Source organism: Muscardinus avellanarius (assembly GCF_963383645.1).
Source record: "Muscardinus avellanarius genome assembly, chromosome: 11".
NCBI lineage: Eukaryota > Metazoa > Chordata > Mammalia > Rodentia > Gliridae > Muscardinus > Muscardinus avellanarius.
Genome location: NC_137797.1, coordinates 96,539,049 through 96,554,654, shown reverse-complemented (window position 1 = coordinate 96,554,654; position 15,606 = coordinate 96,539,049). Strand labels below are relative to the sequence as shown.

The 15,606-nt window shown below is 53.7% G+C and overlaps 1 protein-coding gene across 1 annotated transcript in view; it reads right to left on the bottom strand.

The window, feature by feature from the left end:
• The window catches only part of PRMT8 (protein arginine methyltransferase 8), a gene marked incomplete at both ends in the record, with an annotated part of 87,585 nt that extends 75,726 nt beyond the window's left edge, over positions 1 to 11,859 (bottom strand). Inside the window, one exon of the mRNA XM_080705963.1 lies at positions 11,785 to 11,859. Coding sequence (XP_080562089.1) covers positions 11,785 to 11,859 — 75 coding nt within the window. The remainder of the gene's footprint in view (positions 1 to 11,784) is intronic.
• Positions 11,860 to 15,606: the final 3,747 nt, after the last annotated feature.

Below are 15,606 nucleotides of genomic sequence, written 5' to 3'. Positions count from 1 at the left end.
AGGCACGCACAGCCATGCCTATCCATTGAGCATATGGTTTTAAGCCTGTCAGAGGCAACAGGCCTTGTGGCAGATGCCGGGGACTCACCGGTGAATCACAGAGAGAGCGCCCACTCTTACGAAGTTTATGGTTGACTCTTAGAGGAGAAGACAGAGACAGAGTGTGGTGTGGTGTGGGCTGTGGTAGAGGAGGCTCGGGTGCTACAGAGTAACACAGAGGGAGAACTACCTGAGTTAAAGAGAGGGGGTGATGCCACAGGAGGCTTCCTGGGAGAAGCCACTTCTAAGCTGAGGCCTGACGTAAGAGCAGGACTTCCCCGAGGAGGAGGGGAGGGATGCTGTGGCATCTGGCTGGAGCGAGAGGGAAGGGCATCTAAGAAATGAAGGTGGAGGATGGCAGCATGTCCTGGCAGCAGCAGAGGCAGGGCAAACAGTCATATCTCGGATCAGAAATGAAATCCCTTCTGAGGACATGCCCCCGCTGACCCAAGCACCCGCTCAGCCCCAGCTCTTAAAGGTCCACGCCATCCTGGGGTCCGGGCTCCCAACACATGCACCTGGCTGGGTGGACACAAACCATATACAAAGCACAGCAGAAGCCGGGGTGGTGGAAAAGGCCTCCTGGAGGGAGTGTGCAGGGTGAGAGAGGAACCCAGCCTGGGAAGAACATTACAGACAAAGAAAATAGTGCCCATCCGCTGCAAAGCCAGGGCAGCATGATCTCTCTGTTGCTGACACTCAGATCTCTCTCCCTCAGCTCTCACATGCCTGTGTCCCACACACAACACCCTCCCCTGCCTGAGACCTCGACCCTGTGACCTGCTCAGGAGCTCCAGGTTAACTCTTTTACCGGCCCTTCCCTACATGTTATGAATTGCAAAGAGCACTTGATATGTATGTAAGAGTATGTCCTTCTGCCTAGCGTACCTACTGACTCAGACGTGTGTACACAGCCCCGCGCATGCACATCCCCACGCACCCTGCAGTCTGTCTGAGGCACTTATTTATATCCACTTTCGCTGAACATTAGGAGTAACGGTTCCCACTTTGAACTGTAAAGTTTCCCTTAAAAGCAAAACAAATGATCGGCAAATAAAGTTACAGCAGGAAGAAAAAGAACAAAAACATTTATCAAGCTTCTTTGTGTCTTATCCCACTAGTAAATGTAATCCTTGTGTCTACCGTACAGAATGGGTTTTATAATCCCACAGGGATGGAAATGAGATTCAAGCTCAGGTCTGACTCCACAACTCTCCTCTACACCACACCAGGCCCACAGCTTCAATTTGGAAGAAGGAGAAATAGGAAGAGATCGGGATGAAAGGAAGTTGGCGTGGTCTCTGTGATATACAAGCTTATTTTCTTTATTTGTTCATTAAATAGTCATCAATTATCTACTATATACCTGTGGGCAAAACTCGAACTAATGCATGTTAATAGAGAACGTTCCCTGATGAGGATCCTATCTGTACCTCTGATGGGTTAGAATCATTTGTGGGATTTTCTGATTGAGCCTCTTCAGAGAATTGCTGTCATAACTGCTTGTCAGGGAGAGATGGAGTCCTTGAATTTAATGTGTCTGTGGGAATGACAGTCTCCCATTTTCTGGGAGGCCCAGTCTTGAAAGGCCACCACTTTGCTTCTGCTAACAGGCGATTATCTTTCACAATGGAGAGGCAAACAGGGCCCTAATTGATGAATTTGCTAATAGCCCTCCCCTTTCTAGTGGCATTAGCCCAATTTGGTTTTTGTGGACTAACTCTGGGTCTGGCCACACACACACAGTATGTATTGTGCGGAATTTATGGCCAAGAGCACAGGGAGCTTAAGATGGTAATTAAACATCCAATATGCCCTGTAAAGCCTGGGCATAACTCTGTGTCTGTCTGTCTGTCTGTCTCTGTCTCTGTGTGTGTGTGTGTGTGTGTCTCTCTCTCTCTCTCTCTCTCTCTCTCCACGCTTCTGTTTCTTTTAGTAGTTACATGGGGTAAAGTTATCTATTGGTTCAGTAATAAGCAAGTAGGACCTGAATCTCTCTCCAGGAGCCAGACCTGGAAGGGACACAGAGGTGCCTGAGATATTGAGAACCGTCGGGAAGTCTGCAATTTGACAGACACTCCCAGCCTCCATTCCCCCATTGGTGGGGACACAGTGAGCCTTACTTTAATTCTGCTAATGTGTCCCGACACCGGAGTTCTAGGTCCCTGTCATGGCCTGGATCTGCAGTGTCCCCCACTGCACGGCTCACATGCTGACAGCTTGGTCCCCAGTGCAACCGTGCTCAGAGGTGGGGCTCTTGGGAAGTGATTGGCTCCTGAGGCCTCTGGCCTGGAAACCCGCTAATGTGTTCACAGCTGATGGCTCTAGTGGGTGGAGATGGAGGCTGTGGGAGGTGGGACCTGGATGAAGGAAGCAGGTCCTGGAAGGGCCTTCATTGTGCCCTCTCACTCCCTTACTCCCCGGCTGCCATGAGCTGAGCAACTTTCCTCTTCCATGCCATTTTGCCATGGTGTTATACTTCACCTCAGGCCCCAGGCACAGAGCCAGCCAGACATGAATCAAACCCCTCAAGCCAATCTTCTGTAAATTGTTGTTCCCAAGTAATTTGGTCAGAGCCATGCAAAGATGATGAACACAACCCCAGAGCTGAGTGGGAGCTAGGGTGAGGTAGGCCAGCCGGCAGCTCCTGAGGCTCCCTCGCCCTCCTACTCTCGTCCTCCTACAGCTAGGTTCTGGTGTGGACCAGTGGCTCCGGGGCAGGGATGCTGGGAAGCCACCTCCGGCTATCCTCCCGGCTGTCGTGATTGACTGGAGCGTGCATGGGCATTCCCCAACTGCCCAGCTCCACTTCTATGAGCAATGATCCCATAACATCCCAAGAAATACCCTTTAGGATCTGTCTCCTTTTAGTGACACCACCAGGTAAGACCAGAATGATTAATGATGGCTAATTTTTTCTTGAGCATTAACCACACGCCAGACACATGCTTTGATGGGAGGTAACTTGTTTAATGTTGACAACAACCCTATGGGATAAAACACTATCAAGGGAGCGGCCTGTGCAAGCTAGTAAGCAGTAGGTCCAGAGCCTGCACCCAACTTATGCAAGGGGCCAAGAAACAGGCAGCTGTCATGGTTTGGATCCAGAGGTCCCCCAAAGTCTCATGTGCTTAAAGCATATCCCCAATGCAACAATATTCAGAGGTGCGATAGTTGAATCAGGTCTCTAATCTCATCAATGAAGAGATCTCCTGGTGGCTCAATGATTGGAATGGCCCTACTGGGTGATAACTTAGGTCCCTGGGGGCATGGCCTTGAAGACTATCTGCCCCTAGGCACTTCCGGTCACTCCATCTGCCATGAGATGGTCTGCTGTCCTCGGCCACAGGCTGTGCTGTCACAATGTCTGCCTTGGGGTTGTCTGACCGTGGACTGAAAACAATGAATGTCTAAAACTGTGGGTCCAAATAAACCTTTCCTCCTCTAAGTGGTGTTTGTAAGGTATTTTGGTCACAGAGACAGACAGAAGAGCTGACTAAAAGAGCGGTCTAGTAGTTTCATTTTTTGGATGGTGCCAAAGAGCTTTCTTGTCCCTCCTGCCCTCTAGAATAGCCCTTCAGATAGGCTGTTAGTAGAATCACAGTTCTACCACTAAAATGATTCCTCTGGCAACGACAAAGCAAATCCTTTGGGAGGAAGAGGGTGTCTACTCCATGGAGGCCTATTACAGATCAGTCAGCTCCAAGCAGTCGTAGGCCCTTTCCCCTGTCTGAAGTTTATCAACTACTTTCTGAATCTCCATATGGGTAGAAGATGTTGTGGGGGAAAAGGGAAAACAAACTTTCGGTTGGGGACGTGGATTAAAGAGAGAAGCTGGGTGTGGTGGTGCACACCTGTAATCCCAGTAGTTGGGAGGCCAAGACAGGAGGAGCACAGGATCAAGGGCAGCCTCAGCAACTTAGTGAGACCCTCAGGAACGGTTTAGCTCAGAGGTAGAATGCCTCTGGGTTTAATCCCCAGTACAGAGAGAGAGAGAGAGAGAGAGAGAGAGAGAGAGAGAGAGAGAGAGAGAGGAGAGAGAGAGAGAGAGAGAGAGAGAGAGAGGGAGCGCGCCAGTCACATCAACAGCACAGCACATTCCAACACCAAGAGCATTCCAACTCTGCTACTTACTAACTCTGTAATCTTGGCTAACATAATTAACCACAGCAAATTTTTGATTCCTCAACTGCAAAATGCAATTAATAGCAGTTGCTTTGTATTATTGTTGCATAAATTCAATAAGAAAATGCTTACTAAGTGCTTAACATTGTACCTAACTCATAATGTGGACATTGATTGTTATAATTTGTGCTACTGCTCCAGAAGAAGCCATGATAAAGGCCCTGGGGAAGCCAGCCGGCAAGGTGGACGGCCGGATGAGCAGCAGGAGAGAGAGATCAAGGTGGGAGAGAGACTACGGGCGAGAGACCATGGGCACTGACTACACAACCACACTTGCCATGCGTGGAGCACTGGGTGATGTTGTGAATTGAATTATGTCCCCCTAAAAGATGTTTGCGATTCCTAATCCCATAAATGTGACCTCATTTGTAAATAAGGTCCTTGAAGATGTAGTCAGGTTAGGATGACGTCACAAGTAGATTTGGGAAGGGGATTGTAATCTGATAGAACGATGTCCTTATAAGAAAAGAATGTGTGTGTGTGTGTGTGTGTGTGTGCGCACGCGCGCACACACACACACACACACACACACACACACACACACACGGCAGAACAGAATGTGGAAAAAGAGGCAGAGATCAGAATGATAAGTCTACAAGCCAAGGAATGCCCAGCATAATTGGCAGACACCAGAACTGCAGGAAGGAACAAGGCAAGGAACAGACTTTCCATTAGAACCCACAGAAGGAACCAGCCCTGCAGACACCTGGGTTTCAGGCTTCTGGCTTCCAGAAAGAATGCATTTCTGCTGTTTTAAACCAAGCAGTCGGTGGTACTTTGTTACAACAGCCCCAGGAAATAAACACAGGTGATAAAACTACAAAGATAAATTTTAGAAACAGCATTCCTGTCCTGTAGTCTGTGGTATTCATTTCATCCCAACCAAATTGCTGGATGAGATTACAGACTCAATACTGATGGTCTCGTGTCTAGCCTCCAAAGTGGTGTGATTGGCTAGACGAGGCTTTCTCCCTATGCACCTGTGAGAGCCCCAGGCACAGGGATGTCTTTGAAGAGTCGGGGGAGCGGGGTGATAGTTCTCCCTGCCATCCACAGGGCACTGTAGTGAGGACTGTGGAGATGAGGGTGGGAAGGTGGTGGGGGGGTGAGAAAGGAGGATGGGGCTGGGTCCCTCCCTAGTTCCTCCCAAACCCACCATTCCATGTTTCTCCTGTCTGTTTCTCCATCCTTCCTCTCATATTTGAAGCCTCTTCTCTGGTCCTTCTCATGACTTCCCAGCCTTGTAGAACTGACAAGAAAGCCAGAGTTTGGGTTTGGGCTCCAACAGAGTTTGGGTCCTGCTTCCATCACTTACTAGCTTTGGGATCTTGGGCAAGTGGCACTGATTTCCTAAGCCTCAGTCTCTTCATCTGTAAAATGTGGGTTCTATGCACCTCGAGGTGTCTCATAAGATAGAATATCCGACATGCACGCCTCAAAGGCTATGTGAAGAGGGGGCTGTTCTTGCTGTGAAAGTCCTAGGTCTCAGTAGAGAAATGGGTTTTGGAGAGTACAGAGCAGGGTATACCAGAAAACGAGACCAAGAAACAAAAAGATCAGATCAAATCAGAGTGGCATGGGCCTCCGACTAAAGGAGGCCTCACCACCAACACTGAGGGGCTCTGCAATGCTGGACAAGGTTCTCATCTCTTTGTTTAAATAACTGGAGTTTCCTTCCACTCTCAGATTCTGTGACATTTCAAAAATGTGCCTATCAAGCTATTTGCTCTTATAAAACTACACTTTAAAAAGAGAGCTTTACCTGGGGGTCACCCATTACAAATCTGGGAAAAGCTGTGATGTTTGAGCAATTCTAATAAGTGAAAAAAGAAAAGACATTTGATGTTTTAAATATCTAATGGGCTGCAGAATATTAGAAAGGCAACTCTCAAACACTCCTCTCTCTACTGCTCCCGTGAGAAGGTTAACACTGGACTATCAGAGGAAGAGATTGGAATTCTCTGGAACCAAACAAGTAAAGAAGGTGAGAAGAGGCAGCTGGGCCTGGTGGTGCACGCCTGTAACTCCAGTACGTGGGCGGCTGAGACAGGAGGGTCACAGGTTCAAGGTCAGCCTCAGCAACCTAGCGAGACCCTGTTGCAAAATTATATATATAGTTGAGAATGTAGCTCAGAGGTACAATGCCCCTTGGTTTAATCTCTCATAAAGAGGAAGGAAAAGAAAGAAAGAAAAAGGAAGAGGAGAACGAGGAAGGAAGGGAGGTAGATGACCTAATACAGCCCCAAATAGCAGTGTAACCAGCAAGTTTTCATCTCCTTTTAGGATAATATAAACAAAGGTGACTTTGGATAGCAACAGAAGAAATTGGGCTCAGACTCTAGGAATAACTTCCTGACAGTGAGATACTCTAAGAGTTTGGGGAAATCATCTTCTCTGAGGCTTTTCAACAAGAAACCAAGAGACCAACCATGTATACTGAGTTAGGAGCGCTCAGAGGCAGAAGCGTGGACAATCCCTTCTGGACGGCCTGTGCCTGCTCTCTCCACCCTCTGACCACGTCAGTGAACATGGGTCCCACCCTCCTGTGCGTCTCACACCGGCAGCAGCTTGCAGTTACCTTGGCCGTTCACATACTCTCTGGCGCAGCCCACCTTCCCTTCCTGGCGCAGTAGACTCCACGGTGTAAGTGGTGAATTTCCCAATTTTCGCATTCCCCATGCTGGTGTGTGAGCATCATTTCCCACTGCAGCTAATAAAGAGGAAATGAAGCCCACTCCTGAACTGGAGGAGGAGTGTTGTGTGGCACCCTCTTTGACGGCCAAAAGCCAAGTTAGGACTCTCTACGAAGCCAAATTTGCCAGGAGGAAAAAAAAAAAAAAAATGTGGGTATCTTCATTCTCCTGAGCTCGCTTAGGGATGGAAATCTGTGTTTGCTGAGGGAGGAAAACTTGATGTGGAAAATGGCTCATGGATGATTTCAGCTGGAGATGTAAGGAAGTAAGGCCGCCCATCCAGTGTGCAGTATTTTTGGCAAGACACCTAAAAGCTAGCGGGACAGTAATTATCAACACTTATTGAATGCTCACCATGAACACTGTATGAATGAACCCATTTAACCATCCCAACATCCTTATGAGGCCCAGACAGGCTAAACAACCAGTCCAATGTAACAACACATCTGTTGAGTCCAGAGCTGGATTTAAAACCAGGCAGCCCAGCTCAAGAGTCCGCGTGGTTATTTAGTGCTCACGCTCCAGAAAGACACGGATAGGGACCATCTGCAGAGTGAGCCTTCATCCTGACTCCAACTCGCCTCTCTTTCTCATTTCCCTGGCTTCTAAATAATGGGACCACACCCTTCAGTTGACAGTGAGGGATTCAGCCAGGTGCAGTGACGCACACCTGTAGTCCCAGTGAGACCCTGTTTTAAGAAAATAGAGGTTAAAATAGGGCTAGGGGTGTAGCTCAGAGGTGGAATGCCCTTGGGTTCAATCCCTGGTACTGAATTTAAAAAGGGAGAGAGGAAGAGAGAAAGAAAGGAAGGGAGGGAGGGAAGGAAAGAAAAAAGGAAGAAGTTAAGGATCCATTGACCCAAGCCACCAAGGCTCACCGTGTCAGGAGCTGTTGGCTCAGCTATTCCCATAATGCAGGCAGCTCCCTCTCCCTGGGCCACCAAGTCAACAGAGCATTCAAGAAACAAAATGACTCTTTTCTAAAACTGATTTTCCACCCCTGGGTGCTTTCCTTTGAGGTGACGAAACCCCAGTCAGGGGAATCATCACCATAAATAATGCATCAAGCTTCCACTAAGAATCAGAAAAGCAGGCACTGGCTCAGAAGGGCCCATTATCCCCCATGGTTCATAAGTGGCCATTGTGATTAATCCATTTATCTGCTATTCAGATGAACGCCCCTAGCAAGAGTCAGTAATTACTGAATATTGAATAGGTACGTGAACAGCCGAAATGTACCTGCATGTTGAGTGGCTGCAATACCTCGATTTCCAGAATCTTGATTCATTTTGAGTTTTAAAGGTCTGCAGAAACTTAAGTAGAGCAGAGGGGTGAAAGATAGAAACCCCAATTTTCAGAGAACCAGAAGGCTCAGAGAACTTGTTCATAATCACGTGAATCACTTTAGTCCACACTTATTATTTACTGTGTGTCAGACACAGTGGGAAGGACATGGTGCGCGCGCGCGCGCGCACACACACACACACACACACACACACACACACACATTTCATAATTTAACTTGAGAAAGAGACACACAAAAGGCCAACTGTCTTGCAATAGGAAAAGTGAGAGGCATTAGGGGCCGCGAGGAGGAGGGACCGCTCTTCCTTCCCAGGGTAGATGATACACAGATCTGGAAGGCTGTCCAGAGGAAGTGACATTGGAGTTGGGTCTCACAGGTAGAGAAAGATTTTTTTTTTCCCCCATAGAGAAGGAAAGTGCATCCCAGGCAGAGGAAAGAGTGTACACAGAGTGATTCACTGTGAAGTCAGGGGTCTTTTCTGAGGAGTGCTGGAGGGGGCAACAAGTAAAGGCTCTTGTCCACTATGCTAAGGGGGTGGGCTTTATTCAGCAGCCTGTAGGAAATCCAGAACGTTCTAAGTTTGAAAGAGATATCTGACCATGAGCAGACTCGCAACCAAGCAGTGATGGCGAGGCTGGACCCACAGGTGGGGCCAGTGCCTTAGCCAGGCTGCAATGGAGGGCAGGACTGGAGGGGCTGCGGCTATCTCCGGAGGCCACTGGAGATGGCTTCTACTAGACCTGAGCAGGGAGGAGGAAAGAGGAGGGATGTATGAGAGAACCAACAGGACTGTTTACCACCTGCGGGGACTCTCCTGGCATTTTGGTACTTCCCACATTAACACTAAGCCATCTGGGGAATCAGCTCAGTTTACAGAGGAGGGAAGTGAGCCCAAGTGGTTAAAGGTGTGCCCTCTGCAGCCCAGAACCAGCCTGCGCCCCCCGCCCCAGACCTGGGCTCATCCCTCCAGGGCATGCAGGAGGCTGTGGCCACAGCATACAGACAGTTAGTCCTTGCTCCCCTTCCTCTCTCCTGCCCAAGGCTTGGAATATCTTTCCCTGCCTTTACCTTGTGAAAGAATTCCTCCTCCCCTCCTCCCTGCCTCGCTCCTCGCATCTCCCTTCCAAAGCTTTCCTCTCCTCCCACTGAGCATCCACTCCCATTCACACATGGCATCTTGCTAGAAATAGCAAGGGTAGGGCTAAGAGCAATGAATCAGAAGTGGGGGCAACCTGTGTTCCCAGGCTGACTTACCCCACCCAGGGACTCCCAGAAACTGCCCGACTTAACCTCGGTGTCCTCAAATAAAAGGGGCATAAGAAATGGACACTGACCTTTGCTTATCTCACGGGGTTATCTCGAGCAAGAAATGAGCTACAGAGCCTGCAAAACCACCCCAGCAAGGCAAGAAGAGGCACCGCTGGCCACAGGGCTGTGAGTTCCTCGAGGGCGGGGCCCAGGCGGTTGGATACCTGGTGACTCCGCTGGAGTGAGTGCTCTAGGGAGGAGGACCAGCGCCATCACTCCAGCCCCTCCCCCGCGCAAACCCGTAATACCCCACTTTGGAAAGTACTGTTCCTTTAAAACCACTTCCCAGAGGAGAGCCCAGCCGTACCCGGGCTGCCAGGATGCCAGCCTGGCTTCCACCTCCTTAACTCCAGGAGGAGCTGAACTCCTCCTGTCCCCCTCTTGCCCCTCCCAGGAGCCCCAGCCTACCCTGGCAGCCCGCCGCCTCGGCCCTGGGGAAAAGCACTCCTTCACCACCAGCAGCAGCAGCGCCGCCTCTGCCGCGGTTCTCATTGATGGCTGGAGCAGACCTGGCGCGTGCGGCTGCGGAGCGGGGGGAGCGCCGAGCAGGGCGGGGGGGGGGGGGCATCAAGTAAAAATAGCCGGGCGCGCTGTCTGCCGGCTCCGACGCCTTTAACCCTCCGGGAGGTGGGGAGCGCTCCAGGCGCCGCGGCACTGCGCCACGCCGCGAGGCTGCGCCGAGCCCCGCACCGCCGCGGGCCGCCGGGGACAGGCACCGGCCAAAACTTTCTTTTTTTTTTTTTTTTTTTTTTTTTTTTAAGAAACGAGCCAAGGGTGGTGGGGGGGGGGGCAGGCGGAAGCGCCTCTGGCCGCCAGCGTCCCGCCACCTGGCTGCGGGGACGCCTGCGTGCCGGCGGGCTCCGCACTTGCAGGAGCGCGGCCTCCAGACGCTGGGCTATTTTTAGAAACCTCTCGCGCGGGTGGGCGAGCGGCGCGGAGGGGGAGGGGAGGGGGCGGCCGGCCCTGCACCGACCCCCAGAGGGAGGTCGGCCGTCGGTCGGCGGGGCGGGGCGGGGGCGGGAGGGGACCGCTGGCGCCGGCTCTGCCCGAACTCGAGGAGACGGGAGCAGCTGCCGAAGCCGCGCCGCGCTCACGCCGCAGCGGGTCTGTTTCGAAACCGACGGCTGCCAGATGCACGCGGCTTCTAGTCTCTCGGGAACCGGGATTTTTTTTTTTTTTTTAAGCTTTGCTGCCTACGCTGTCGGGTAGGGGTTAGTTGCAAAGAGTTATGACCTCGAGGAAAGAAGTTCCCGGAGGGTCTCTGCACCCTTTTGCGTCCCGGCGGGCCAGGGGCCAGTCCCCGCGCCACACCTCCATCCCCGCCCCGCGCTGCCTCGGGGTGACCAGATGTGTAACGCGCCGCAGCCCCACCAGACACCGGCTATTAATAGAGCCCCGAGTTTGCTCTCGGTGTCTTTTTCCTGCCACCGGGTAAGGGATGGTCACACTTGCCCCACTCCGCCCCCACCGCGGCGCACGCTTCTCCGGGAAGGTAAGGGGGCTGCACACGCCGACCCCCTCCGCGCCCACAGGTGCGGAGCCCGCGGACCGCCAGCGGCAGCGCCGGGGGGTCGCGGCAGGCGGAGCCGGGCCGGGACCTCTGCGGCTCGGCCCGGGCCGCCCGGAGTAGAGGAAGCGCAGCCCCGGGGCCGCGGGGGCGCGAGCCCTGCCCGCGGGCGGGGCGACCTCCCGGGACGCGGCTGCCGGACCTGGGGCGGCGCTGTCCCCGGTCCTGACGGCGGCCCGACCCGGGGAAGCGGATCCCGGCCGGGTCGGTCCGACCGCGGGCTCGGCCCCCGCGGCCCGGAGGGAGCTCTCCGCGGCGCGGCGGGCACCGGCTGGAGCTTGGAGGGTAAAGCGGGGCCGGAGACGTCCAGGCTGCGGGCGCCCACCCGGCCCGGGACCCCCGCCCCGCTCGGCACAGAGCCGGACCCGCTCCCGGCGAGCCCGCGCCGGGGGCAGCGCAGGGCGGCCAGGCTTGGGGACTTGGGGGAAGGGGAAGGAGCGCGGTGCAGGCGAGGGCGATGGGTGACAGCGACTCTTTTGCATTTTCAAGAGGGAGGGGACCTGAGACATGCACCGTCCCCCCAACACGTACACACACACACACACACACACACACACACACACACACACACACACACGCTCGGCCGGCCGCCGCGGGATGGATGGAGCTGGGGAAAGTTTGGCACCCGAGCCGGCGGCGGCGCGGAGGTCGCGGGCGGGGGGCGCCCCGCTCGGGGGCCTCCTTACCTCGGTGTTCTCGGCAGCGTTCTCCGCCATTTTCCTCCTTAGGAGCAGGCAGCGGGAGGAGTGTTTCATGCCCATAAGCGCCAGCCAGGGTTTGGCGATACAGAGATCGTGGAGAAGGCGCAGGGAGAGCCGGTGTCGCTTTAAAAGCCCGAGCCGGGAGCGCGAGCGCGAGCCCAGCCCCGCGCCGGCGTCAGCCCCGCCGCGAGCGCCCGCGGGCTGCGCGGGTCCCGCTCGCCTCCCGCCGGCCGCCCGCCCGCAGCCTGCCCGCCGCTGCGAGCCCTGGGCGCCCCCGGCCCCTCCCCGGCCTCTCCCCCGCGCTGCGCTGGGGGGTGCGGCGGCCCCGGGCGGCGGCGGCCCCCTCGGCGCCCGCGGTCCGGCCCGAGCCGCCAACTCCTCTCAACTTCTGCCGTCCAGGCCGCGGGCGCGGCGGCGCCGAGCGCTCCCTCCCGGGCGGGCGGGCGGGGATGGGGGCGGGGAGCCGGCCCCGCGCCCCGGCCCGCCCCGCCCCCGCCGCCCCCCCCCCGCGACTGCGCGGGCCGGGGCTGCACGGCGGCGCGGGGCCGGGAGGGGCCGGGGAGGGGCGCGCGCCAGGCTCCCGGGCTCTGGACCCCGCCGCCCCGTCCCCAGCTCGCGCCCCGCGCCCGGCCCCTCGCTGGACGCTGGACGCTGGACGCTGGATGCTGATCGCCGACGGGACGGGGAGAGGGCGTCTGGGGGGAGAGGGCCCTCAACTCCGCCAACTCCAGTCGGCGCGGTCCCACTGCCGAGCGGAGCCCCACGCGGGCGATCGGGGTCTGGTGGAGGTGGCAATCTGGCCGTGGCTTGGGAAAGAGGAAGGGGCAGAGTCGGGACCCGAGAGCCTGCGGTCCCGCGCCCCCCGCCCCAGGCTTCCCCGGCAGCCCCCGGCCCACGCGCTCCTCCTCTCCCTCCTCACCCCTCCCCCACCGTCACCAGATTTTGAAGTCCCTTTTATGGGAGAGAAGGAGGATGTCACGTACCCATTAGGATTCTCTAGGATCCTTTTTTAAGGGAGTTTGGGCGGCAGCAGGGGGTGTGAATTTTTATACAATGCATTCCTGTCTTCACTTCCAGAGCTGCTTTTTCCCTGTCTTACTGGCCATCTGTCAGGCTGTGGGAAATAGAACAGTGGGGGAGGGGCCGCTCTTCCTCCCCAGTGCAACAGGACACTCTGGCGGACTTCTTGAAAGACAGCTGCACTTTCAAGTCCAGGATAGGGCCCTGGAAGATGCCCCTTCAGCATCCTGTCTCTCTTCTCCCATCGCTGGCCTTATTTGGAGAAATCCGTCCCGAATGCCCCATTTACTCTTATGTTCACCTTTGACAGCAGGAAGCCAAGCCTCCGCGTCCTCAACTGACCTCAGAGCCCACTCAGGAAGGGCCAGAGCCATGCGCAGCGGTAAAGATGCCCAACACCTGGTCCTCGGGCCTTGCACTGCTGGAAGTGAGGGGAGGGGATGAAGAATAAGAACTAACGAAAGGAAAAGCAACCAGAGACCGGAGTTAATGAGAGACTGTGTGTGTGTGTGTGTGTGTGTGTGTGTGTGTGTGTGTGTGTGTGTGTGTGGAGAGAGAGAGAGAGAGAGAGAGAGAATTCAAATGAAAGAATGACCTTTACCTCCTTAGCCTTCCTTAGACCTGGGTCGGTGAGCACTGGAGGCAGCACCCTGTCAATCTCCTCCCCTTTCACATGCTGACACCCCTAGAAAGCAATAAGGGAAAAGAATGGGCTGGATCTAGAGGGTGACTTTGACCCCCGTGGGCCTCCTTTCCTCCAAGCATCTTCCTGGAGATAAGATTCTGGGAGACATCTGGTCCCTGACTAAAAAGAACCTCAGTACTTTGTACAGTCAACAAAAATCAGAAAAGAAAGGATGTCCGCAGCTCACTGGTCCCAACCGTCTCATTTTGTAGATTAAGGGCCCCGAGACCAGGGGGAGGAGGACATTTGTCCAGGGTCCCTCAGCAAGCGGAGGGAGGGCTCCTCCTGACTCTCAGCCCAACGCTCTGCCCCCACCCCACACTCCTTCTGCTCTGCATCCATTCCGTGACTAACCAGAGAGGAGGGGAGCTGAGAGGAGCTCCCACCGAAATAGGCTGCTGCCTGTGCGTGATTGTGTCGCTATGAGAACCTCAGTGGGTGTGTTTCCTCTGTTGAAATCTTTTGCTTGGCTTGGCTTCTCCCCAAGCACAGACACTGCTCCCCGTGGAACGGGGACTGGAGAGGCTGAGATGGAGAGCTGTATTTTCATGACAAGAGTTTTCTCTTCCAACCCAGAGCCAGCCTGGGAGCTGGGGGTGAGGAGCCCTGGCACTCAGGTGGTTCTGCAATGGCTGGAGAGGAGCATGGGTGAACTGTCTTAAAAGCGGATTCCCCACCCCCTTGTCGAATCATTTTGGAACAGAGAGGTGCAATCAGTCCCTGCTCTGTAACCACCTACAGAATTACAAATTCGCAAGGAAAGTCATTGTTACTTTAATAGATTGTGTTCAGGGTAATTTGTCACATAGCAAGATATAAACTGAATATTCACCCCCTAGGGTTACAAAACTTCATGATGCATGAAAAGCACTAGTGCATAGTAGGCACCTTATAGTAGTGTTTTCTCACCACCGCCACCATTCCCGTGGATTCAGCTCTTCTCCGTCTCTTTTGCATCAATAGGTTAGCATACTCTTTTACCAGGCAAGTTTAATCATTTCACATAGAACTAACTTCTGGGCATATCATATGCCTAGCTCAGTCACAGGCACTACAGCCTAACAAGAGGCAAGGGCAGACATTGTGCTGTTCATGGTCCCCAGCTTAGCCGCTTTGGGTGCTTTGACAAGTGCAATGCCTTTGCAGAGCTTCTGATTTTGACGGGAGGAAGGCAGGAGCCATACGGGATGACTTACAGAGAGCTCACCATGTTGAGTCAAATGGGTAGCTCGGGACAAAAGATCCTAAAAAAGGCCCTTAAGACACACTTTGCGCGTGTCATTTTTCTTATGCTAGACCTTCAACAAAACAAAATGTGTTGAATAGTATGTATCGAGTGCCTCAAACAGTGCCTAAGAGCAAGAGCACAAGTATGTTAACATTCCTGGTGAGTTAAACTTTGAAGAGCACATATTTCATACCATGGACTCTCCCAGACTTAACGTGTGTTCTCATGTGGTCCTCTCAGCTCTTTGAGTAGATACTGTCATTATTCCCCACATAACAGATGAGAAAACAAAAAACCAGAGAACTGTAGAATCAGGATCAGACTCCAGATCCAAACCAAGGAGGCATGACTCCCAAGACGCTGGCCATGTTCAGGGAACGAGACTGCTTCTCCAGTGTGGCTGCACCAGGCAGTCCTCCAGGGAGCTTTGCAAATGCCACTCTTGCCCGGGCATGGTGGCACACGCTTATAATCCCAGCATTTGGGAGGCTGAGACAGGAAGATGGTGTTTCACGGACATCCTTTGCAACTCAGTGAAACCCTGTTTCAAAATTAAGAATAAAAAAAACAGGACTAGGAGTATAGCTCAGAGGTAGAATGTCCCTGGGTTCCATCCCCAGAAACACACACACACACACACAAAAAAAAAGCCACTCATTTGGTTCCACCCTCAGTGACTATGACTTACTGAGTCTAGGTGCCAGGACTTCTTTTAATCCGTAATTCTAATAGATGGTCATGGGTGAGGATGAATGGATATCTGGGGGGAAAATGTACTGCAGAGGAAGGTGGTCCTTCCTCTATAGAAAGGGCCCTCTGAGGCTAAGGTCTGTCTCTAACACAGATTCTGTGCAAAGATTAGACTGAAAACCCT